The sequence below is a fragment of the Dryas octopetala genome, chromosome 6 (genome assembly GCF_963921425.1).
Source record: "Dryas octopetala chromosome 6, drDryOcto1.1, whole genome shotgun sequence".
NCBI classification, from domain to species: Eukaryota; Viridiplantae; Streptophyta; class Magnoliopsida; order Rosales; family Rosaceae; genus Dryas; species Dryas octopetala.
In genome coordinates, this window is record NC_141371.1 from 87937 (window position 1) to 112104 (window position 24168).

Here is a 24168-nt window from a genome sequence, read left to right on the forward strand (position 1 = left end):
GTCCTGTATACGCCACAGTTACAGTATCAATCTTCTCGCAACAAAACAATGTTACACACACTTCGTTAATTGGTGCCTTCACCAAATTAACCAAGCCCATATTTACCATTCAGTTATTCAAGTATGCAAAAAACTATCCTAGATCAACAAAAAATATTGATTCAGTTGATCCTCCACTCCGCTCAATAAAAAAGGAGTTCATTAATTTTAAGGTGATATTGACCCACAAACAACTATAATTTTAATTTTCAGATAACATCAACCCATTCAAAAGCACAAATTTAATTTTTAGGTAACATAAACTCATCCACAACCCAAAACATATTCAGCACTATGCAAACAAATTTAATCGTAAAAAGTTTCAATTTTCACCTACAATTTCAGTTTTCACCGCAGTTTCAGTTATGAAAAATACTATTATAAAGTCGCAGTTTTAATTGTCTGACACAGTTAACAAACTCCAAAAGTCGCAGTTTCAATTTGCATTTTTATTTTGTAATTTCAGTTTATAATTTCAATATTTTTCTAGATTTGAATTCCATATCTTTTGACAAAAAAAAAAAAAGTTTTAGATATGTGAAGAAGAAGAACAAGAAGATGATGAAGAGAGACATAGTGGGGAGAGAGAGAGAGAGAATATGAAAGAAAAAGACAAAAAATAAGAAATAAAATAACAATTGACTATATTTCAAAATAAGCTAGCTGACACCCCCTCCTCTAATGCAATTGATAGTTACCTTATTGTTAAATAAAATTAATTGGTGCACTAGAGATTAAATAAAATGTAGAACATGCACCCTATAGTAATTAATTCAATAAATGATGAAAGAGTGCAAGTAGAGTTTTGTGAAGTGTGAAAATCACCTCCTTTATATTTATTTAAAAATTTAACTTTATTTATTTTTTTTCTATATATATAAGGGAAACTCCCTTATTAGTTTGGTGAAACATTCAAATAACACCAAAAATACCCACACTTAAGAGAATTTGTTACAACTTAACAATTATTTTATGAAGTATATATAAAGGAAACTCTCCTAGATTTGTGAAACATGTAGTCATTTCAATAACCCAAAAATACTCTTAGTTTGTCAATTATATTTAAAGATGATAAAATCGTAAAACACTAAATTGTAAATAAAAATAAATTATTTTCAAAAGAATTTAAAAAGAATAAGAACAAGATCAGCAATTTAATCTATTTTAAAATTTTAATATAACACAATAGAGTAAGGCTTTTGACGCTCGCGTGAACCCGTGTCGATGGACAAAATTATTAAATTAGAACAATAATATAGTAAGATGATAGAAAAGAAAATAGATTTTCTGAAAAAAGAAAAATAGTAAGTTGATAGAGAATAATTATTCTCCACATGGCACATGCCAGTGCAAATGTTTTTTTTTTTTTTTTTTCGAGAACGTTTTTAGTGCAAATTGGATATATAATTTTTCAGCAAAAATTTCAGCAGTGGACCTAAGGTACACCAAGCCACACCATAACATAAGCCAAGTTCGAAAATCTGAAGGCGCTACCCAAGACCCTCTCTCTCTCTCTCTCTCTCTCTCTCTCCTCTTTCACAGTCTCTCTCTGCTCATAAACGCTTCGACTCAGTCCGATCTCTGACTCGGCAGTTCAATCTCAGTCATTGCAAAACTCACTCCAAGCTGTATGCCTGTCTCTCTACAACTACACAGCGTCGTTCTACTACACCTAGGGTTTCAAAGATATAACATCATCAATTAAGCCTCGCTTCGTCAACTCCAACCACTTAAATGTTCCAACATCTCATTCTCCGCCAAAGTTTCAAAAGGTCGCGGTGATTCTGTAAATATCCGCGAATGATGCCTTTTTATTTTATTTTTCAAGTGCCGGGGGTATGAAAAAGGGGGAATAGTAGCCCTTCTGTAGTTAGGGTTTTGTCTTTGCCGTTAATTTGGGGATTTTGCTGAATCTAGTCTATTCAGTTTGAGAATAGGAGTGCACATTTTTGGTTTTTGGAGGACAATTTGGGTAATTTCTGTTGTCTGAAATTTAGGGTTTCAATGGTGGGTCATGTAAACTTATCGAATCTGAAGTGTTTTTGCTTGATTTTGATGTTTTGGTACTGAATAAGATGGTGTAGAAGCTTAACTCTATCTGGGGCACGTTACTGGCGTGAAAATTTGGGGTTCACTCCAGGCATAATTTATATAGAAAAGTTTAAATTTAGGTGATTTATTTTTTGGAGAAGATTGTTGTATGAACTTTAGGGTCTCTGTGGTGAATTAAGGTGGGGAAAAGTACAGGGAAATGTTTTATTCTCAGTTTATATTGGCAAAGAAAGGCCCGCTTGGGACGATATGGATAGCTGCACATTTGGAGCGCAAGCTTCGCAAGAATCAGGTTGCCGACACCGATATTGGCGTCTCCGTAGGTCAGTTCTGATACTTACCTTATGTGCTTCATGCTTTTTTTTATTAGTTTTGTTGAGAAAAATTAGGAAAATAAAAGAAAGCAGTAAAATTTAAGCTTAATTTGTCATAGTGTTTTTAATTTCGTGAACAGTGGAAAATTACCTTAATTTAATATGGTAATTAGAGTAGGCTGAGTCAAGTTAAATGAAGGTTATTTATTTATCTTTTTTTTTGTATGAAACAGAAAATCTAATGTATACTATTATACAGCCCGAGTTTTGGTATTACAGGCTCAGGCTTCACCAAAAATGAAATTGCCTAAAATACCCTTTCGTAATACAATTTGTTAATAAAAAACTATATTTTCGAAGGTAAAACTGTAAAATGAAATAATAAGAAAAAAAAGAAAAAAAAAAAACAGTACTTATCATATAACCCACTCTTTAGCACGGTGAGAAAGCCAATTGGCATGTGTGGAAGCGCATGGTGAGGATATGATTTGCACTAAGGAGACTCCCCAATCCATATATCCTTCCAAAACTTAATTTTTATCTCCAATCCATAAATATTAGTGGAAAAAATGAATGACATCCTGAGGACAACGACTGAAGCCTCTAACCACAGTACTAGAATCCTGCCCTATTCACATGTGATCCATATTTCTTCCAAAGGAATCTCCACAATCATTTTCCAAGAAGAGCTGCATTTTCTTTCCTAAATTGCCCACCCCACCCCCACCCTTCCTCTCTCATGTGAACTAGACACAATCTCCCACCTCACCAAATTATATTTTTTCCCTTCTCCATGGCCCTCCAGAAAAAAAAGGTTATCATTAGTTTCTCCAACCTCTTTGCCAATGTTTAAGGGCATGTAGGAGTAGTTTAACTCATTTACTGATAAGGCCTAAGAAAGGAAAAAATGCGGCACTTAAAATGAGTGGGGGATCTTTTATCCCTTTGTAGATTTCATCTTGGTCTAAAATTTTGGCATCAACGCCATTCTCTTTCTATTTCCTCTTTGGTTGTTAATATCCATTCAAAGAAAACTCTCTAATTTTCTTTAGGTAGTTCCAGACTCTTGTCAGTTGATTATGATTGTTTCTTTTTTTTTTTTTTGTTGGTAAATCTTCAGGACCATAGAATTTTTTTTTTTTGTTTTTGATAAGAACCACATATTTATTGTAAAAAAAGGAGCTATAAACAACACAGACGAGATGTCTGTGAAACAACTAAAACAGTAACAAAATGATCAAACCTATTATTTTCTTTAATTTCAGTTCTTTTCCTATTGTTATTATTGTTTTGTTGTCAAATTCATCTATCTGTTCCTCTAACTTTATGGTTTATCTTTTGGTACAGATTCTATCCTTTTTCCTGAAGTTCCAATTGCTCTCCGGTTGTCCAGCCATCTCCTGCTTGGTGTGGTGAGGATATATTCTAGAAAGGTGAATTACCTTTTTGATGATTGCAGTGAGGCTTTGCTTAAGATAAAGCAAGCTTTTCGCTCCACTGCAGTTGATTTACCTCCAGAAGAATCTACTGCACCATATCATTCCATCACCTTGCCGGAGACTTTTGATCTTGATGATTTTGAGCTACCGGATAATGAAATTTTTCAGGGGTTAGTATGCTCAATTATGCTTAGGACTAAAGCTTTAAGTATTGAGATGCTGGAGATGAAGATTTGTATTTGTGTATATTAACCTTTAGTAATATTGCAGCAACTATGTTGATCACCATGTCAGTACAAGGGAGCAGATTACTCTCCAAGATACAATGGAGGGTGTGGTATACTCCACATCTCAGTTTGGATTGGATGGTTAGTATTCATTAATTCATCGATGACACAATGGTACATTGAATTAAATTTGGTGGTTAGGGTAAAACTTACTGATGTTTATGCACCAAGTAAACCTAAATGTCCAATATTGCATGGCTTATTTTCAGAGCGGTTTGGTGATGGAGATACTTCTCAAATTGGTCTAGACTTTGATGAGGTAATTCTTTGCACCTGCTTTGTACTATTATGAAGGTTAACTTTAAAATTGAAGAATTTTGTCATGGAGTTGGAAATTGAATATGTGGTTGAATTACCAGTTGCTTGCTTTCCTTGCACACATGGAACTTATACCTTGTTTCTTTCTTTGTGCATGGTTTCCTTAAATTCGCCTCGATGCTGTGTAGATATGGCTAGCCATTGCTTTTACTATTTTGTTACTAGGGTTTGGAAAATTTTCTTGTTCTAGGGTTTGGGATTGCAGAAGAAAGGATTTGGGGTTGTAGTTCTATTCAGCTCCCAAAATAAGGTTTTCTAGTGAGAAATATTGTTGATGAAGGTTAAAGTATGGTTATGTGTTCCTAACTTTGCCACTCACCTACTAAAAGTAAAACCTCCTAAAGTGCTTAAAGTATGGTTGGATTTCCTAAAGTTCACACTTGTACATACACACATACCATATGGGCTATTTGGGACAAAGTAATAAGTGGGCCACTGGGTTTTTACTGACTGGTGTTTGTGATAAAATATACGTTATAATTAGTTCAAAAAATCAAATGTGCCCAAGTTGTCAGTGTCTTTGCTGAATTTTCTCTTATATATCCTTTATCAGAAACCAAGCACAAATTCATATATTCATGATTTTCAATTCTAGGTCTCCATCAATTTTCAATGTCTTCTAATCCTTTGGGATATGCCTAGCTTTCAATTTTTTTTTTCCTTTCTTTCTGGGTGTTATGTGTTGCTTATGCAAAAATCTTGTGGCCTCACATTGTCTCATATTTATGTTACTTATTTATTGTTTTTGAATGATGACAAACAGGACCCGTTCTTAGGCAAGGTTGCAGCTCAAGGAAATGATGGAATTTCAAAGTAACCTTTCTATATCTCTGTGGTGTCAAACATGAGTGATTATGTTGGTTCTCTTACACATTGTTTGATTGCACAAAGAGGAGCTTATAATTAGAACAAATTAACTTCTTTGATGGATTGTTTAGACTCTTTGTATCTATCGCATCTCTTTCCCAGTAAACAAAGCTTGTGTTTCACCCATATTCTTTCTGACCACCATATCGTTCTAGATAATTATTTATAAAATCATAATGGTGCGTTTTGATGAGGTAACTGAAAGTACCAATGACTTAAAATGATTGGCTTTGAAAAGACAAAATTTTAAGTCCTAGGATTTGTGGATTTTCCTGTTTAGCTAACCTATTTAGCATGATAGAACTTAATGGTGAAATTTCTGTGACATTCTTCTCTTGATGTTGAAGAGGTTTTCAGCTGTTAGGCCATGGTTGCGGATGGTTGGGTGGTATCTTTATTTCTTGATCCATGGAATCACTTAGAACACTATGAACTTTCTGATCTGTCCCTTTTCTTTTATTACAGTGGTGATCCTCAGGCGTCGACCCAACCCAAAACACCTCTAGAAAAGCATGAAATTTATGAGGGGACACCTGGAACTTCAGAAACCATGCAAATGAATGGAATTGGAAACCAGGTTTATTATATTACCCAAAAAATCTGTTTATTTGGCTTTGCCTTATTGTTCGTCATTTCTCATGTATAAGCAAGATTTTTTTTCCGGATGTTGTTAGGGGTGGGGCCGGGGAGGTACAATTCATGTGTTAATATGTATAATACAATTCTTGTCTCGGTGATGAATAATTTTATCCCTTTTGAACAGAATGAAGTCCTAGCTGCAAATACTGAATTTCTCACATATGCTCAGGCTCCATCAACTCCTGGATTATTTGAAGAGCCAAATTTGTCTAGTGTTCAGGAAGCTATGGCCTGCAATGATCATTTGGATTTGGAAGACCATAATTTAACAAATTCAACTATGGAGAGCACAGAAAATACTTGTAGCAAGTCAGATCCTCCTTGTGGGGATGATCGTACAATGGTTTTGCCTGAGGAGAATGGCTACCATTTGGGCGACATGGAGATCAAACAAGCAAAGCCACAGGGACATGAGCAAATTGAACCCATTTCTCCAGTATTAGAATGTTCAAATGGGACAGTTGGTGCATTAGATGGCCCAAACAGGGTGGAAGATATACATAATGATATTGTAATAAACAATGAACCTACTTTGCCTTTCATGGATCAAATGGATGCACAATGCATAGAACCTACAGGAGTTAGGTTGGATGAAACTGTTGCTTCTCCTAGCTGCTCCCAGGTCACCTCTGAGTTGGAGGACCCTGCTCGTAAGATTTGTTCAAGTAGTATTTGTGCTCGAGTGTCAGAGGATTATTTGGAGGATCAACAGACATCTTTGAAGCCTGAAATTCCGAATGACAGTGAAATTGCTAATAATATGGGAGAATCATGCACACCCAACACTACAATTTCTTTCATTCCTGTTACTCATAAAGAGATGGAATCTCTCCAAATGCCTGTGCTACAAGCATGCAATTCCCACCTGAGTCATCGTGATATGCTATCTCCTGCAGACAAAAATTCAGAAATTCCTTTCAACTTACCATCCAAGGTTGTTGAGACAACTTCATTGGACAATACAACATCTTGTGACAATCAAGTGGAGAATTTGGATAGGTCTGCCATTTCTGACTTGCCTGCACCTGAAAAGTTGCTCTCTATACCAGAGGGGATTACTTCTAAACCAAGTGATTTGCTAGTCGAGTCTACGCCCGATAAAGAAGTCATAGGTGCGGATGCTGGTGATGGTGCAAGGAGCAAACTCATCTCGGGCAAGAAACGTAGTTCCACAGAAAGTAGTCTGACTGTGCAGAGTTTAAATTCAGTTGAATCATTTGGGGAGGCCCAAGGAAAGAGAACTGCAGAATCCATCCCTGATGACGATGATTTATTGTCTTCGATTTTAGGTATCAAAGTGGTTCTCTCTTGAAAATTTCTACATGCCATTTTGTGTTGACTGATCAGAGAAGTTGATAGATCATTGTGGCATTTTTTATTTTCCCTTGAATCTTCAATTGGGAGAATTTTATATCGCTGATATGATTATGACTGAATTGTAATTGTTGTTGCTTCAGTTGGTAGAAGATCTTCAGTTTTAAAAATGAAACCCACTCCGCCTGCACCGGAAATAATTTCCTCAAAACGCTCCAGAACTGCTGCCCGCGGTACTGCCTCAAAGAGGAAAGTGCTAATGGATGATACAATGGTCTTGCATGGCGAGTATGTCATAGTTTTAATATATTGTTTAAATTCGTATATCTAGCAACAAATTTCAACTAACCTCATTTTTGGTTCATAGGTTGTTCCAGTTAATTATTTTATTCTATTTTTTTTTTTACATTAAACAACACAACAAAAGCGTCTTCTATTCAAGAATAGTTGCTGCTCTTTTTTTGACCTCCAATATAAAAATCTCTACTACTAAGTTTGTATAATGGAGTCTTTTTACCGCATCCACCCCCATTAATGCAATGTTGGTCTCTAAATGATCTACTAGTTTCATGATCTTCAGTTGTCAACATGTCTTGAGATGGATGCCAATGGTTGGGCTCTTTGGGCATCCGGCCTGTTCTCGTGGGATATATGACATTTTGTTCACTACATGTTTAGAATGGGTAGTTTTTATGTATATGTTAGCAGAGTGGGACCTGGCTGAGTAGTAGTTTACTTTAGATACTCAGTACGCTCTGAAATATAACTAGTCATACTAAGCACATATCTTTTTTTTCCCCCATATATTTTTGTATATTTCTTCCTATGATAGGTTCTATTCTTGCTGTAAAATACTAACTACTTGCCTGCCTGTCTTCTGAAGTACAATACGCCAACAGTTGACAAATACCGAAGACATACGTCGTGTGCGAAAAAAAGCTCCTTGTACTCGCTCAGAAATTTCAATGATTCAGAGAGAATTTTTGGAAGATGATATTTTCACTCAACCCATCTTTACTGGTAAGTTAATAATGCCAAAGATTTAATTCACTAATACAAGTACACATGCACATATACAGACTAATATACAATCATTGTATGTTACTTATTGGTTTATTTTGGGAGACTGGTAGCCATGTGAATAATTGCTATACGTCAAAAAACCTTTACAAGCCACCTGAGTTGGTTTTGATGTTTGTCAGGCATGTCAGAGGAACTGGTATTTCTGCACACGGAAACTTTTGAACTGAGTAGAACCAGGGTTTCCGAGATTCACCGAGACAATGCTTCTGCAGAGTTACTGAAGGATGTAGTGTCTTCTGTGAGGCCAGATGTTACTAAAGAAAGTGAAACCCTAGGAAGCACTGAACCTGTAATGGTGAGAAATGATGCAGAAGCACAAACGGCTAACATTCCTATCGAGATTGAAAATCAGAAGGCTGAAGATCATAACCAAAGGTCTCAGGATTTTGATGCTCGAGGGCTGGGGTTTGCTGACCTAGAAGAATTTCATACTTCTATACATGAACCCTTGGGAGAGGTACTGGCAACGGAAATTGACAGAGAGAATTTTGAAGTTGCTGATCCTGTTTCAGGAGACATTTACAATATGCTAGCTGATACTAACGTCCAGTCAAGGCTCATAGGTAAAACTGATGATGGAGATGCTTCTCTGCAGATGAATGCATTATGCATGTCACCAGATAAGGAGTTGGACACTCAACCCATGGATGCATCTATAGGGGATGCAAGTATTCAAATAGGAGTTGATGCCATTGAAATTGTTGAACATAATGTTGAAATCAGAGAAGATGTTCAGATATGTTTTTCTGAACCTACTGACGATGTAAATGCTGTGCTTGCAACTGCATCTCTTGAAACTGGTGAACGCAAAAACATGAGTTTTTCAAATGATGATCAACCTTTGGAAGAAATTGGAAATAATGAGCTAAATATTGTGAATGAAAATGAGGGCCTGGATGCAAACTTGGGTTGTGATGACAAGGACCCAAAGTCTAGTTGTATGCATGGTGAAGGAGACAACATTGGTTCTACATTTTCATTGGAACTTGATGTGGACGCAAAATATGCTTCCTTGAATGATAAGGAAAATCTAGGCTGCCAGGAGACTGATCCACAGAGTGGCTTTGATGCAGAAGTCACTGCAGACCACCCTGCAGAAGATCGTGCTGTAAGTTCCGAGCATTATTTCTCTTCAAATTCTAAATTTTTTTTTGAATGACCACTTTTGGCTAAGTTACTCGGTTTTACTGTTATCCAATAATTCCTTAATGGTCAGTCCCGCACCCCCACCTACTTCATGTATTCTTTCTTCCTTTTCTTCTTTGTGATTTTTTTTACGGTCAAATCTTATTTAGAATTTAAACATATATTCTTAGACACAAATTTGCTTCATTCCCTTGCCTGGCAGAAGAAGCTTTCTGGGCCATTTGTTCGCTTAAAGATAGCCAACTTCTACTCCTGACTGCATAGGGAATTGTTTGATTTTATTATGTTCCATAATATATACCTATAAAATATAAAGTATTGGTAATGCTGAATGTCAAAAGGAAAAACAAAAAATTCAAGTGACTTGGTGATGTTGTTCCTTAACTAAAAATGTTTATTTCCTTGCCAATAGGCAATATTTTCTGGGAACATGGCTATTTTCTACTTTATGTCAATGTATGTTATGTGTCTTTCAGTTGTGTTCTTGCTTTGATAAGAAGCTGGGCATCATATTATTGTATGTATGATGTAATTAGAGGTGGATGTCTATGTTGTACTGTTTATGATGTGTTAATAAAAGTTTCTTTCTTTAAAAAAACAATTGCATTCAGAATGCTGACTCTTTCTTAGTTAGATCTAAGTTTATTATGTGCTTTAACTTCAATTTTTGGCTATATTGTGCAGGATTTCGAAGATGTAGTTTTTGGAAATGATACAGGTTCACTTTTTCATCTTCTTGCTTTGTTGATTCTTTCTCATTTATATATTTTGTGTCTCAATTCTACATTTCTTGCTCGGGAACTATTTTAAGAAAATTTTGTCTGCATGGGTTATGCATATAGCAGAAACTTATTTTTGCTGTAATTAGGATTGTACTCCTTGTACAGTTTTTTCTCTTTAAAGTTCCTTTGTTAACTTTATTGGACTGAGCCTTAACAGAAATTAAATGCTGTGAACCACCTAGAGCTTTGTTCTCTGCCTTACATATTTTGATGCCTATGTGCATTCTTGTTATATCTATGTCATTTCAGCCTCATTTTAGTGTTTCTCACATCAATTTCAATCAACTTGCTCTTTTGCACTAGCTCTTATGGGCTGGAGTTCCTTTGAATAACGTATTCCTTTCTTCTTCTTAGAATTTTTGAATGTAGATGATGATGAAATAGCTGAAGATGACGATGAAATGATGTGTGCTGAAGATAGTCGTCTTCTTGAAAACAGTGGATGGTCTTCCCGCACCAGGTGTGTATGCTTCATATGCTCAGTGCTATGCTTCTTTTGCAAGTCACTAGAGTTGCTTTTACTGGTTTGCATGACCCAGAACGTGGCACTAACAAGTTTTTGTTCTGAAACCTTGCTACAATATGAAAGAAATTGGACTTAATGTTTTGGTTAAGCAGTGGCCCGTATATTGATTTAGCAATTTTTTTTGGCCATATTGATTTAGCAATTTTTAAAACAAAATTGTGGATAATTGTCCCCGCCTCTCTCTCTCTCTCTCTCTCTCTCTCTCTCTCTCTCTCTCTCTCTGCGAGTGAGTTTGTCTGTTTCTCACTATTCCGAGAAGATTATTACGTATTAGCACTCTGGATTTTGTTTACATGCTTCCTATAATGTAGAATTCTTTTTGTTATAATGACTAGTGTATTAAAATTGTTGTTTATTCTTTTTATTATTGATTTTATCTTTTATTTATTATCATACATTGTGATATCACTATTCCATTATTAACAACTAACTCTTGTTTTTCTTATAGAGCCGTTGCCAAGTATCTTCAAACTTTATTTGATAAGGAAGCTGTGCATAGGAAAAAGGTTCTTGGCATGGACAACCTATTAACTGGTAAAACTCGCAAGGAAGCTTCAAGGATGTTTTTTGAAACATTGGTAAGTGTTCTTACCATTCTTATGTTGAACTTCTCTGTTGTCTTGGTAAATTCATAAATTATAGTTGTAGAGAACTTATTTCATCAATGAGGATATTGTGCACTCTTAATTGCTCCTTTTAGTTATATACAATGTTGGGAACTCAAAAATCATGTACATGAAAATTAACAAAGCTCAAACAAATACCGTTAAGATAGATTAGAATTTAGAGCACCGGAAATTATGAGAATATGATAGCTTTGTAGCTTTATGAAATGAACGGAGGTAAAACAAATCCTTTGAAGATATATTAGAGCAGCAGCAATTAGGACAATATGATAGTTTTGTACTACTTTATGGAAAATTGGTTTGTTTATTAATCATTTGATGATTCAAGTTATGATTTGTCTTGCTAGATTCCTAAACTATTGCAATAGAGAACATATTTTATTGGCAAAGCTTACATAGAGCTTGTGTGGAGGTTTTTCTTGGTAACAACATGCAAATTGTTTGTCTTTTGTATTGAAACTGGGATTGTGGTTGTTGCAAAAGTTTGATGTTTGTGGGAAGTAGATGTAGGGGAGTTATGGCACACTGGTAGTTGAGTATCAAACTTTTGGTCTCAGAACTGAAAACAATGATAGATCAAGGATTGATATGGGATGGATCATGGGTACTTTTGCAATTTTCTTCATATTAGCTGGCTTTGTGTATTCCGCATCATGCAATGTATGAGACAGGGTTTTTATGTGGCATCATTGATTTTGAAAGAGAAGGAACATAGAGAACTACGGATGGAAGTGCCTTTTAGTTTCTTGTTTTCTTTTTCCTGGATATATTTTTAGGAAATAATTTCCAACATAACTAGTATAGTTGACAGGTTAGCTTAACTGGTTTCAGTTGTCATTATGTTTAATACTTTGGTTTGGTAAATTTAGATGTTCTTGTCCAAAATCTCTCTCTCTCTCTCTCTCTCTCTCTCTCTCTCTCTCTCTCTCTCTCTCTCTCTCTCTCTCTCTCTCTCTCTCTCTCTCTCTCTCTCTCTCTGTGTTCTGAATCTGATTTTTGTTTATTAATAATTAATGATCCAGTTTGGTCATGGTCCCATTCACTGTTTTGCAGGTTCTTAAGACAAGGGATTACATCAATGTAGAACAGGCAAATCCCTTTGACAACATTAACATAAAGGCACGAGTAAAGCTCATGAAATCAGACTTCTGATATCTTACATAGGAAAAGCAGATACTGTTGAAAAGGCCCTTATAGTTTTGGTTTGTCTGATGCTCGACTAAGAATTGGGACTATTCTTTTCCTTGATTAGGTATTTTCTCAAAAACAAAATCTTTTTTTTTTTAATTTAAAATCAAATTGATTCCTTTTCCCCTAGGCTAGGATTTATGTTCTCATTAGGTTGTGTAATTGGTAGTTTATCAGTGGGGTTGAGGGACACGTGTATCATCTTGTTGATTCTAGCAACAATGTTGTAATGTGGATCATATATATATGATGTATATATTTGTAAATCAAGTATCACCTGCAATTATAGATCTGATTTGTCTTTTTCCATAAAGCCTGGCCCTTTTGACCTTTGCTATCTTGCCCAAATGGAAAGAGTCGAGACTGGAATCATAAGTTAAAGTTTAAGATGGCTGCTTACAGCTTTACTCTCATGTTTGAAACTAAGTGCACCTTTTTATTTTAATCTACAAAATTAAGAGGGACAAAGGTGGATGTGTGGTTGATCCTAGAAGTTTGAAAAAGGTATTTCATCTGTGTATAGTCCTTTTACCAATCTAATATAAATTTCATCTGTGTATAGTCCTTTTAATTTTAGTTCATCATAAGGGAAAAGGTTCCCACAAGCCATAAAGATGGTGAAGATTGTCCTTTTTATCATGACATAAAGATTGGCAAAGACGCAAAGTTCAATCTTCATGTCAATTGTCAAATGGTGAAGATCGTCTTTTTTTTAATGTATAATGTCACATTAAAGATGGTAGACCTTATGCACGGAAGTAGAGAGAGTAGATGATTGGAGGCCCCTGAGATCGCTGACATCATTCCAGACTGAACCTGTGACTTTGTGTGGATGAGAATGAGAGGGGAGCGAGAGTGATTCCAGACTGAACCTGTGAGGATGAGAATGAGGAGAGAAAGAAAGAGAAGAGAGAAGGTGCTTGCCGGTAGCCCTGGAGGGGGGTGGAGGGACTACCAACGCTGTGGTGGATGCACCAGATAGGAGAGAGGGGAGGGGTATGGGGGGAAGGTTTGGGTTTTCTTCTCTCTTTTTTTTCTTCCAGAGTAGTGAGAATTTTTTTAAAAAAATAATGGTTTAGGTACAACTGACATTAATTCTGATAAATATTATTAGCATAGCCCCACATCGCGTGAGTATCTTTTAAACATGTGTTTAAGTACATAGGCACAATTTCCTTATAGGTCAATTTTGTAAGAATAAGTTCCACCCATTGGTTTAACAAAAATTGACATACAGTTGCACACATCATTGGCAAAATATACAACATGCAAACGCAAACCTCGAGTTCTCTCAGAAAATGCATACAACGACCACAGTACAGAAGCAAGAGTCAATGACATGCTATAGGGTTTCAAAACACAGGTGCGGGTTATTTGAGTGAGACTTGAAGGAAAACGATATGATAATGAGCACCAGGAGTTTGGTCAACTCCAAATGTTTCAAGGTACATAAAAAACTCTTCTGGAGGATTCCGGACAAGAATGACTCGGTACATAAACAACACTTCAGGGTAACTTACAGAAGCAAGAAACATGTTTGCGGGAGGGCCCCTTTCTGGCATAAAATCAGGAAGTAGCAAGCAAAGTTGGTACATGATCAGATAAAGTTATGAAAGGCCCGTCGTTGAGGATTGATGGCCAGTTACTCTTCCTTGCCATATTTCCCTTCACCACCTTTGAAGAACCGCAAGAACCAATAAGCAGAAGATTTTGGGTGCCGGGTTAGCCCATTCTTGTAGTCAATGTAAACCAAGCCAAAGCGCTTGGTATAGCCTTGAGCCCACTCAAAGTTATCCAGTAATGACCATGCAAAGTATCCCCTCACATCTGCTCCATCCCTGTCAAGTAAAAAAGAAAACAGTAAACAGTTTTGTCCTCCTTACCTTTCAGGGATTTCATTGTTCTTTTTTGATCGGTAGGGGTTCCATTGTTCATGCACAAGTAAATTATGAGTGCACATGCACACACGTAAGGTGGACTGCAAACTAAATTCAAGGTCAAAATATGTGCAAAGACATGTGAAAAATGGTAAAGATGAAGAAAAGTTGACCAAGTGAAGCAACGTTGTGAAATGTGTCATCTATGTCTTTCCCTATTTACAGTCTCCCACTCAAAATAAATAAGTTGACTACTGAATTTGCGAAGAGATTTGTGCCCATTTATACCAATGAAAATATCTTGAGTTCTTGACATTTTGCATATCCTCAAGGGAGGGGCATTCCAAATACCCCAGGTTATTGCCCTAGTTACAAACCAACCTTCCATTTAGGCGACATTTTAAATTTAATTTGATAGGACGCTGCCATGGATAGAACCCTGGGCGTGCCTGTGGGTAAGGTGGCTCACCCGGATGTCTCCTAGTGACCCATCTAAGTGACATTAAATATCACATATTTGCATATTCATTCATACATAGATAAGCAGCACCAGCCTCAGCCTTATACATCAAGACACAGACAATACTGCCATTAATTCATTAGAATAATAAAACACATTAAGTAATTATCCATCTTGTAATGGTAGCACTACTCCATCCAGGCATGCTAAGTATTAATGAGACTGAATATTAATTTGTAATTCATAATTTGTAAAGTCCATTTTTCATAAAACCTATGAAAAAATGAGACTGAATATTAATGCACCAATCTACCACATTGAGAAAGCACATAGCATGAACGTTCTACTATAATTCATCATAAAGACTTGAAGGATTGTTGATATGATAAAATGAATGAAAATTAAGTCAACTTACCTTATTGCATTGGCAACCGCTGCAAGGTATCTCTTAAAGTAAACAACTCTCAATTTGTCATCTAGCATTTCATGAAGTGGGGAGGTGTCATTATCCTCGTCATCCATACCTGTAATAGGGGTCGGATAAATGAAAGAATCATAATGTAGAACAAGTGCATACTCCTATAGTTTTATCATCTCAAGTATGGCTGACAAGGGTGCACTAAGTCATTTCCAAGATCAATAATCAAAAGTATTTTAATCATGACTTCACCTCCTGATTATATTTCATTTATACCATAAGTGAATGCAGAAGGTTCTGTAGTAGTCAATCATTAACCTAACATGAAACGAGATTTTAGAGGGGTGACTGGTGGGACTGCTAATGAAAGTACAACTCAAATGCAAAATTAATTAAAGTACGAAGGAAATTCTAAATTCAATTTTCTTTTCCTAGGAAAGTCTCCATGCATACCATTCTCAGTAACATATATTGGGGGATTATTGTATCTCTGTGCTAAGTAATTCAGAACCTTATGGAGGCCCCAAGGAACAACATAAAGCCATTCTGATGCTGCCTGCCACACAAAATCATTCACTAGACTGGAAGCACTCTGTAAGATACATGTGTGCTCGTAGTAAGTGGAATGTGTGTGTGGAGAGAGTCCATACCTTCTCACCAATAGCCTCACCCCCTTCCCATTCAGCTGATGATAAAGAGAGAACATTAGAAAAAGATAAAGAGAAACTTTTATTATGGAAATCAATGACAAAGTAGATAAAGAATTTTACCAATTCTCTCCATCTCTTGTGCTTTATAATAATCACCCTCTTCGGGGTTCTCACTTACATAAGCAATAAATCTTGATGTATAGTGATTGAGACCAACAAAGTCTAATGAGTTCTTAAGCAACTCCTTATCTTTCTCTGAGAATATGGGAAGCTGATCCCCAAGTTTTTCGCGCATGACTTTGGGATATGCTCCATAATATATTGGATCCAAGAACCTGCTTTTGGATTAGATGAGGCGGATTCTAAACAATACTAAGGGAGAGAATAATATTTAATTTCATCTAACTAATGGATGGTGTTTATGCCAGTGTAAATTGTTCTAAACCATACCAATGTGACTTTTTTGCCTTTGAAAATGCTAGACTCATCTGGCAACCATTCAACAGTGCGACCCATATACTCTTCCATATTTTAAAGCATAGTTTTTATAGCTTATAAGGATTTAATCAGAATGCAACTTTCAATTAATATGATTTCCTTCTTATCAGAAGGCAGCAAGACAGTTGGGTTACATTTCAAGTTTCAAGTTGAGAGGAAATCCTGATATAATTGGTAAGAGCAGCATGGTGCACGAAAAATTATGCATATGTACAGTACTTCTAAAGTTACGAACATTGTATTTTTATGTTTTTGTGATTTTCATTTATCATGGACCTACTCTGCCCATTTAAATAATTTACATTGAAAACATGAGAAAGGGCTCCTTCAAGTGATACAAAAGAAATATATTAAGATTCTCATATCTACTTCCAAGAAATACAAAAGAAATATAAGATTCTCATACAAAAGAAATAGTCAAGCACATTAATGTGTTTGCATGAATTCACATGAAATATAATTGAGAATGAGTGAGTGAGTGTGTTTGTGTGTGTGTGTGAGAGAGAGACACACACACACACAGAGACAGAGATTGATCGTCACATTTATGTATTACAATTTAATTTATTTGGAAGACTATAATCCATACTTCTTCTATTGGGTACTTATCTAATTAAATATGGAACAATACCATGGAATTTGAGCATATTCAAAACGGTTAGTTAATAGTAGTTTTGTAACCAAATAGTACATAATTTAGGGAACAAGTAACTACCATCCAAGCTGAAAATCTAGGCGCCTTGCTGCAGCAATTTTGTCTTCAACTTTTTCAGAATTAGCCTCTGCCCATTCACAGTCTAACGCCAAGCCCACTTGTCCCCTTTGCTTTTCCTAAAAGGAAAAAGATTGCAAAATGATTATGAATTTAAAATAGTAAGATATATGAAATTTTTTAAAACTTGTACTGGGAGCGGCAGCATTCGCACCCAATATCTGGTTCATTTATGCATGTATAATAGTAGGAATCTATTGGCGCTTAACATTTCAGCAAATAACTCAAGAGAAGAAACTACTGAACAATGTCCATTTGAAAAATATATGCTATGTACTGTCAAAAGTTAAAGTTCAGTATAAACTAATATTTTTTGTTCTGCTATTATGTCTTACAGAGCTAACTGCTAATGAGGTCTACATAAAAAATCTATGCAATAACTTTTATAGATTATAAATGGTATTGTGTTTTTCTTTTATCAATGCTACATCAATTTTTTTCTTTTATAAAAAATCTATTCTTTGTACTGCAATACCTTTTATAAATGGTACTGTGTTTTTCTTTTATCCTTATATCAACTTCATATTGATTGCACTTTACATATATCTCATTTTGAAACAAGAGATTCAAGCATGCCTTAGTACACTTTCCCATATGACATTAACTCTAATTTAGAATACATAATCCAAACATATAAAGTTAAACCACTGCCTCCTCAGTTCTTAGCTGACTAAATTCACCTTCGCGTATGGCTCCACCTTCTAGTAATCCAAAGTATTAGTAATATCAATAACGGATTTACAACTGATACATCAAGAGGTGTATGTAAGGAGACACTTAAATTGACATTTCCCCTGGAAGAGGAAAAGATGATAGGAAATGAGTATGAGCAACCTAAAGGCTTATTGATTAGGATGAAAGGAAAGAGGAAATATAATACATTCATGATGAAGACACTAAAGAAAAAAACACTGAACTTTATATTTGCTTCTTCACAATCTAATCTTACACAGAATGGAAGCTACATATTACCTAAATTCTGACTAATATATTAGGTCCCCTGTTAGGAACATCTGTCCTTCAATAAATCAAGTGATGTAGTCAATGGAAAATACCAGGACCTTGGTCAGTGATATTGACAAAAGGTTTACAAGTGACGGTAACAAGGAGAAGACACCTTGATCTGTTATGGTCAAAGCAAGAAAATCTCCAAGGGATATAATGAAGCAGCTTTAGTGGTTTCAATCGACTTATTGGACTGCTAAACTCCTTTTATCAGAAATGGGAAATTAATGGGATCGGATGCTCTATCCATCTTAGGATCCCATGGGCCCCTGAAATAGCCTCACCAGGAAACAAAAAGAGATAACAAAGAAGTAATTGACCAGTATACCTTATACTTGCTTCGGTACACGGAAACAGCAGTGGCATGGGCCAACAGTTGATGGTGTGCAACCAAATATGGTTCTGTTGATGAATGTTCATGCCTTCCAGGAGCAAAAATCCCCATACCATAACCATTAACAGCAGTCTGAAGAGGCTCATTGATTGTAATCCAGTTCTTTACCCTATCGCCAAAACTCGCAAAGCAAGTGTCCGCATAGATTGAGAAGCATTTTCTGCATTTTTAGAAAATATAATTTGACTGTTTATGTGATGGAATCTCCAGAAAATAGATGAGATATGTAGATTCTACAAGGACACCATTTAACAATGACATAAAAATTATGGAAAGTTACTATAACCTTTTTCCCATGAAAGTAATGGAAGTTTTTGTTGTAAACCATTATTTGATTTCCCCTGCAACTCTTTTTGATGCAGACAATAAAAAAAAGATGATTGCTGTGTTGTCTATGATTTTCAGATCATTACAACCTTTAGTCCCTAACAGAACCTTTCAAATTAGCCGCAAGACCCTGAAATCTTTTCTGCCTAGAGTTATTGCCACATCAATAATAACAAAGCCTTGTGCCAACTATTTAGGGTTGGCTTCTTGTGGGTTGAATCATAAAATGACTGCAGTTGCCACATGTAGACCGGCCTTCTTTCTAGCCTTGTGCTTAAGTGCTTGCATGAGACCTCGAGGTCATAGGTTCAAAAGCTGGTGTTGCATGATATCTAGCAATGTTAACATCTCTATCCAGAATTCACGATGGAAGGATTTTTGTGGCATTCTGTTGTATAGCGTCTATGTTAAAACTCTTTTTCTATTCAATTTCATTGCTTGTTTTATAAATGTTTTTCTGGTAGTATCATGACATGGTTATTTATGCATCAACTACACAAAAATCCTCAGTAGCCCATATCGTTCAGCTTGTATCATATGGACTGCACACAAGCTTGTTGTGCCAGACCTGCAAAACATATTCTAGTCTAGACAGAAATATCTTCCCTCAAATCTGATGTATTGGACACATGTTTTCTTCAGACACATACCAAAGAACGTTCAGCCAAAAACCCGAACAAAATTCTAGCCATAAACACAAAGGGAGTTGAAAAAATGCTTCAAAATGTCTACACTTCAAGAATTCTGATAATGAACTGTAGAAAACTAATTTTTTCACAAGAGAAATATTATTTATCAAGTTATTTGTAATTTGACCAGAAACGGTTATGTGCAAAAATAAAAAAATAAAATAAAAATGACAATTTAACAATGATATAGTACTTACACAATTTCCTTATTCAACCACCCTCCCATGTTCTCATGAAGGTACAAGGGTAGGTCCCAATGGTACAGTGTTACATAAGGCTGGATGCCTGCAGGGACAAATCGTTGAATATAGATCACTGATGTAATTAGAAGGAAATGAACATAAACAACTTCATACCCTTTTCAAGGAGAGCATTAATGACATTGTTATAGTAAGAAATCCCTTCTTCATTGACTTTGGTTCCCAACCCATCTGCAAAAAACAGAACCATAATGGATATACACTCATTACCAGTTTATCACTTTTAAGCTAAGCCAAGAGAGAAATGGAACATGCAAGTCCACTTGAAGAACTTTTTTAAGTCTTTATCTGAATTCTTTGCTTGGGGATATCCACTTAGAATATCTCACATTGTAAACTCAACATGATTTCACATTTCAGACAACTCAGTTTTGCCACAACTATCCTTTAGTTGTCTTAAGGAATCAATCATGAAATTGTCGTCAAAACACCATAGCAACATTTTCCATTCAAGTTTGCCAAATTGGTAAAGGATCAGTCCAATCTTGAAGATCTCAATGACATTTCAACTAGGCACTCTTAGAATACCAGTTGGCCGTGTCTTTACTATATCCTTAATTCCTAAGAGGAATTATGCAGACAAGTTTTTATGTCATTCAAATCACTTCAAATACTATATTTAAATCTAGAGATGACTTCCCAAAGGCATGGATGTCAAGAAGAGTCAAATTAATGCTATTATACAAAAGAAAAAATAGGAAAAAAGTGAAGCAGGTTCACAATGCATGGGAAAATGGGGTTTTCTCATCAAATGGGGAGTAAATGATGCAGATATTAATCATGGGAAAAGGGTTTTTGGTTATTGAATTGGGAGACTTAATAAATGAATTCTAGCAACTATAAGAAGTCATTAAGAGAGTAGTAGAAGGTCATTAAGCTGGTACTATAAAAGAGAGGGAACCCAATGCATTGTACTAAAACTTTGGCAAGTAAATTTCAGTATTGTCCTTTAAATACTCAGAAATCTTGTGCTGTAAGGTTCTCCCAAATTTCTCCTTTAAAAGAATCTTAGCTCTGACGGTGTTTGGAGTAAAATTCAATCCCTACTTCTACAGTCTTTGGACCTTACCTATTTTTATTTAAATCAAAAAGCAACTGATTAACACCTAAAACCATACAGAATACTGAATTGATAATATCCAATTCTTTTTACAATTAGCAATAACTGCATTAAAGATACTAAAAGGTACATACCAGGGAAGATTCGAGACCATGATATGGAAAAGCGATAAGCATCAAATCCCAAGTTTGCTATGAGTTCAACATCTTCCTGTGTAGTATTATATGGTTTGTGATTCATGTTAAAAGGTTGGCATAAATTGAAATTCCAGACTTGCATTACTATATGATCAAAATGAAGGAATGAACAAGTGTAAAGAATCTAATCATGTTTTCCTTAAATCATTCTAAAAGGAAAAGACTACAAACAGATCAGGCCAGAAAAAAGTGACTACATTTGTCCTCGTCCTTCACCATCAACATAGATAGGGGGAAAAGACATTGATAACCAGTAGATAGTTAGATACATTGCAAATTCCAAGACTTACTGTTTCAGAAAGATAACATTTCGCATATTAAAACAAATGTTGGTCACATCCTAATAACTTAAGATTTTGGGAATAGTGGTAAACCAACAAACTTTATCAACATGTCAGTGCTAAAAGACCAAAACCAAAAAAGGCAATTCGTTCATGGCTAAAATCATTATTACTAACCTTATACCGATGATATTGATCCACTGCAACATCACCATTGCTTCCATCAATGATCTTGCCTAATGATTTAAGACAAACATAATAAGTTTCATAACCAAAAACAATATCACATTTGACATGTCTCCAAATTCTTGTCCTGGAAGAAATTGTCATCAGCTTGATAGAAAAAAGGTACCTTTTGAGTGTGCAAAAGCATCCCAAATACTAGGGCCCCTACTGCCCTCCTTGCAGGCTCCTTCAACCTGCAAATAAACAACAAGCAGACTAAACTCCTAGACTGTGAGCTTTTTGAAATTTAAGATAGTACATTAGACTACTGAAAGGTAGAAAAGGGAAAATAAAAAGAAAACCAGAAGAGACCAAATACTCTGTTTCCAGTTATTTTGTTTTGCAAATATATGACTGAAAACATGCTGATGCAATGTTATAGTTTATATCTATATTAAATTTTGCAAACTTTCTTTCTTAAGATTTCCATTGAGGAAAAGAAACTATTTTATTGAGTGTTCTTGCACGAGTTATTCTTGCCAAACCCCTATAAAAAGAGGGAAGCATTGTCAACCATTAGACATTCTTTGTCTATTTTTTCACATCTTTCATCTTATTTTATCCAATTTCTTTCATGAAAGTGAAACTATGCACAAAGTACACTTGTATGAAACCAAGTTGATATTGAAGCCCATTAGCAACGTTAATAAGCTAACAGCAATTTTTTCTGTATGTTTATTTATTAGCTAATAGAAGAAACGAGCCAAAGGAGAGAATTCCAGATGCGGTCAGGTTGCATTTGTCAAGGCCAACGAATTTGTTTGTCTGGATCAAATTTGGAGTGTTGTGATAACGTTTCTCTTGTTTTATATTTTCTATTTCATTATTCGAGTACATGGGACAACAAAAATGCTTTTACACTGATATCAATATTACATCCATTGGAAGAAGCATAAAATTCATCAGCCGTACCCTTTGTATAAAAGGAGACAAAACCCAGCATTTTAGTATAAGAGAATACCTTTGAATTAAAAATAAAAACTCTAAAAGAATCCCCACAATCCCACAACATTATGTAATTCTAATACGCATCTTTTCCAGCATCAAACACTAGATTTTTATTTTTTAAAAAACCTCAAATTTTGAATAACTTGGAACAAGAACTAGCTGAAGATAGCTAAATTTACATCTAAAAAGGACAAAATATAAATCAAGTTAATAACCACTCAAATGTACCAGAAGGAACGCAGAAAATAAAAGGGGGAGCTTTTTCTATTTTACAACAAATTGATCATAAGAAAAGTAGTGAGCAGAATAGAATAAAGAAAAACGGAGTTCATAGTCCCATACAAATTGAAGTAATCAATCGAAGTGGTAAGGGAAATAAAACCCAGATCATACATTGTAAGAAAATGAAGACAAATACAAACAAAGGTAGTGAATGTAATGTTAGGAGTAAAAATTTGCAAGAAATGGATGTAATCAATTAAGAAAGAAGAAGAGCAAACCTGATAGGCAGAAGTGGCAACGCCGAAGACAAAGTTGGGAGGGAAGTCGCTGCGAGAGACTTCATCAGATTCTTCATGTTCCTTCAACAAGTCCTTCTTGGCCATTCCTATCTTACGTATAGTTAATAGTTGCCAAGAAAGAAGGAAAGGACTCGCTTTATACAGTCTATGTATCTCTAATTCCAAGTCCAGAGGACCAGAGGGTTGGGTTTGGTTAGTGCCTATGGCTAGTGGTAGTGGATCTATTTCTGTGAGCTCTGGAAATGGTGGTAGGTATGGTATGGTAGGTGCACTTTGCAGCATGCAGCATATACATGACTTTTGAGTGGATTATTATTATTATTTTTTTGGTTTTTTTTCATATTTAGTATTTAAATTTTGATCTATGTTATATCTAAATTTTAATTTGTTTCTATTAGATACTTTAAGTCTTTAACTATTATTTTGTTATCAAACCAAATTTCTGTTAAAAAAAATTAACAAAAGTGGGGGCATTTTTGTCCAATTCGTTTGCCCATCTTCATCTTCTTCCCAATCCCTTTTTTGTTTTCTCTAAACTCATTCATTCAACTAAACCAAATCTGAAATAACCCATAACCCATAACCCAATCCGGTAATCCCACCTCCCATAGAGAGGAAATCAAATTGTTAGGTTTGTTGAAATCCCTATATCATCAAAAGGTCTGAGGCTTGAACACACAAGTGAAGGTGTAGAGTCAAGACTCATGACCACCTCTGTAATTTACAAACAAATGTTGTAGGAAGAAATCAAAATGTTAGATTTGTTTCTGCTAACAATTATCAATTGCCACCCAACTGTATGCCCTACAGAATAAAGCTTCACCAACTAGCCAACTTCATCTATAACATAAATCATTACAATGGAACCCTGAACTTTGTCATGAGTTTGAGTTTGGAAAGTACAAGGCCAACACCCATCACAGAAAAGCTGAAAATGATCAGAACCATCTTCATCATGGCCCTGAA

At 35.4% G+C, this 24168-nt stretch overlaps 2 protein-coding genes across 4 annotated transcripts; one reads left to right on the forward strand and one right to left on the reverse strand.

The window, feature by feature from the left end:
* The first annotated feature begins 1484 nt into the window (after nucleotides 1–1484).
* Nucleotides 1485–12910, forward strand: SYN4 (sister chromatid cohesion 1 protein 4). 2 transcript variants are annotated; one of them, XM_086246204.1, is made up of 14 exons: nucleotides 1485–2414; nucleotides 3753–4014; nucleotides 4115–4212; nucleotides 4341–4390; nucleotides 5213–5262; nucleotides 5782–5893; nucleotides 6080–7244; nucleotides 7413–7557; nucleotides 8153–8289; nucleotides 8472–9460; nucleotides 10183–10216; nucleotides 10635–10740; nucleotides 11255–11384; nucleotides 12486–12910. In XM_086246204.1, the coding sequence occupies exons 1-14, from the start codon at nucleotides 2291–2293 to the stop codon at nucleotides 12582–12584; spliced, it is 3501 nt and encodes a 1166-aa protein (XP_086102330.1). In that variant the 5' UTR covers nucleotides 1485–2290; the 3' UTR covers nucleotides 12585–12910. The 2 variants fall into 2 exon arrangements, with proteins under 2 accessions (XP_086102330.1, XP_086102331.1); XM_086246205.1 differs by having other exon boundaries at nucleotides 6125–7244.
* A 959-nt stretch (nucleotides 12911–13869) lies between these two features.
* Nucleotides 13870–23467, reverse strand: BGLU42 (beta glucosidase 42). Of its 2 annotated transcripts, none has more exons than XM_086246207.1 (13): nucleotides 23182–23467; nucleotides 21861–21927; nucleotides 21686–21744; nucleotides 21165–21240; nucleotides 20067–20141; nucleotides 19908–19995; nucleotides 18629–18854; nucleotides 17239–17354; nucleotides 16146–16363; nucleotides 16026–16060; nucleotides 15829–15931; nucleotides 15373–15481; nucleotides 13870–14458 (listed from the first exon to the last, which is right to left on the reverse strand). In XM_086246207.1, exons 1-13 carry the CDS (start codon nucleotides 23284–23286, stop codon nucleotides 14263–14265), a joined length of 1473 nt encoding a protein of 490 aa, XP_086102333.1. In that variant the 5' UTR covers nucleotides 23287–23467; the 3' UTR covers nucleotides 13870–14262. The 2 variants fall into 2 exon arrangements, with proteins under 2 accessions (XP_086102333.1, XP_086102332.1); XM_086246206.1 differs by having other exon boundaries at nucleotides 16146–16360; nucleotides 23182–23435.
* Nucleotides 23468–24168: the final 701 nt, after the last annotated feature.

What these genes read in the sequence shown, in the direction of transcription:
- BGLU42 (XM_086246207.1), bottom strand. Translation starts at nt 23,286, where the DNA reads ATGGCCAAGAAGGACTTGTTGAAGGAACATGAAGAATCTGATGAAGTC. An exon ending in TAATGCTCTCCTTGAAAAGG is followed by an intron (nt 19,996 to 20,066) that starts GTATGAAGTTGT and finishes TTGTCCCTGCAG; the next exon opens with GCATCCAGCCTTATGTAACA. An exon ending in TGTACCGAAGCAAGTATAAG is followed by an intron (nt 17,355 to 18,628) that starts GTATACTGGTCA and finishes TTTTCCTTTTAG; the next exon opens with GAAAAGCAAAGGGGACAAGT.
- SYN4 (XM_086246204.1), top strand. Translation starts at nt 2,291, where the DNA reads ATGTTTTATTCTCAGTTTATATTGGCAAAGAAAGGCCCGCTTGGGACG. An exon ending in TTGGTCTAGACTTTGATGAG is followed by an intron (nt 4,391 to 5,212) that starts GTAATTCTTTGC and finishes GATGACAAACAG; the next exon opens with GACCCGTTCTTAGGCAAGGT. An exon ending in TGAATGGAATTGGAAACCAG is followed by an intron (nt 5,894 to 6,079) that starts GTTTATTATATT and finishes CCTTTTGAACAG; the next exon opens with AATGAAGTCCTAGCTGCAAA.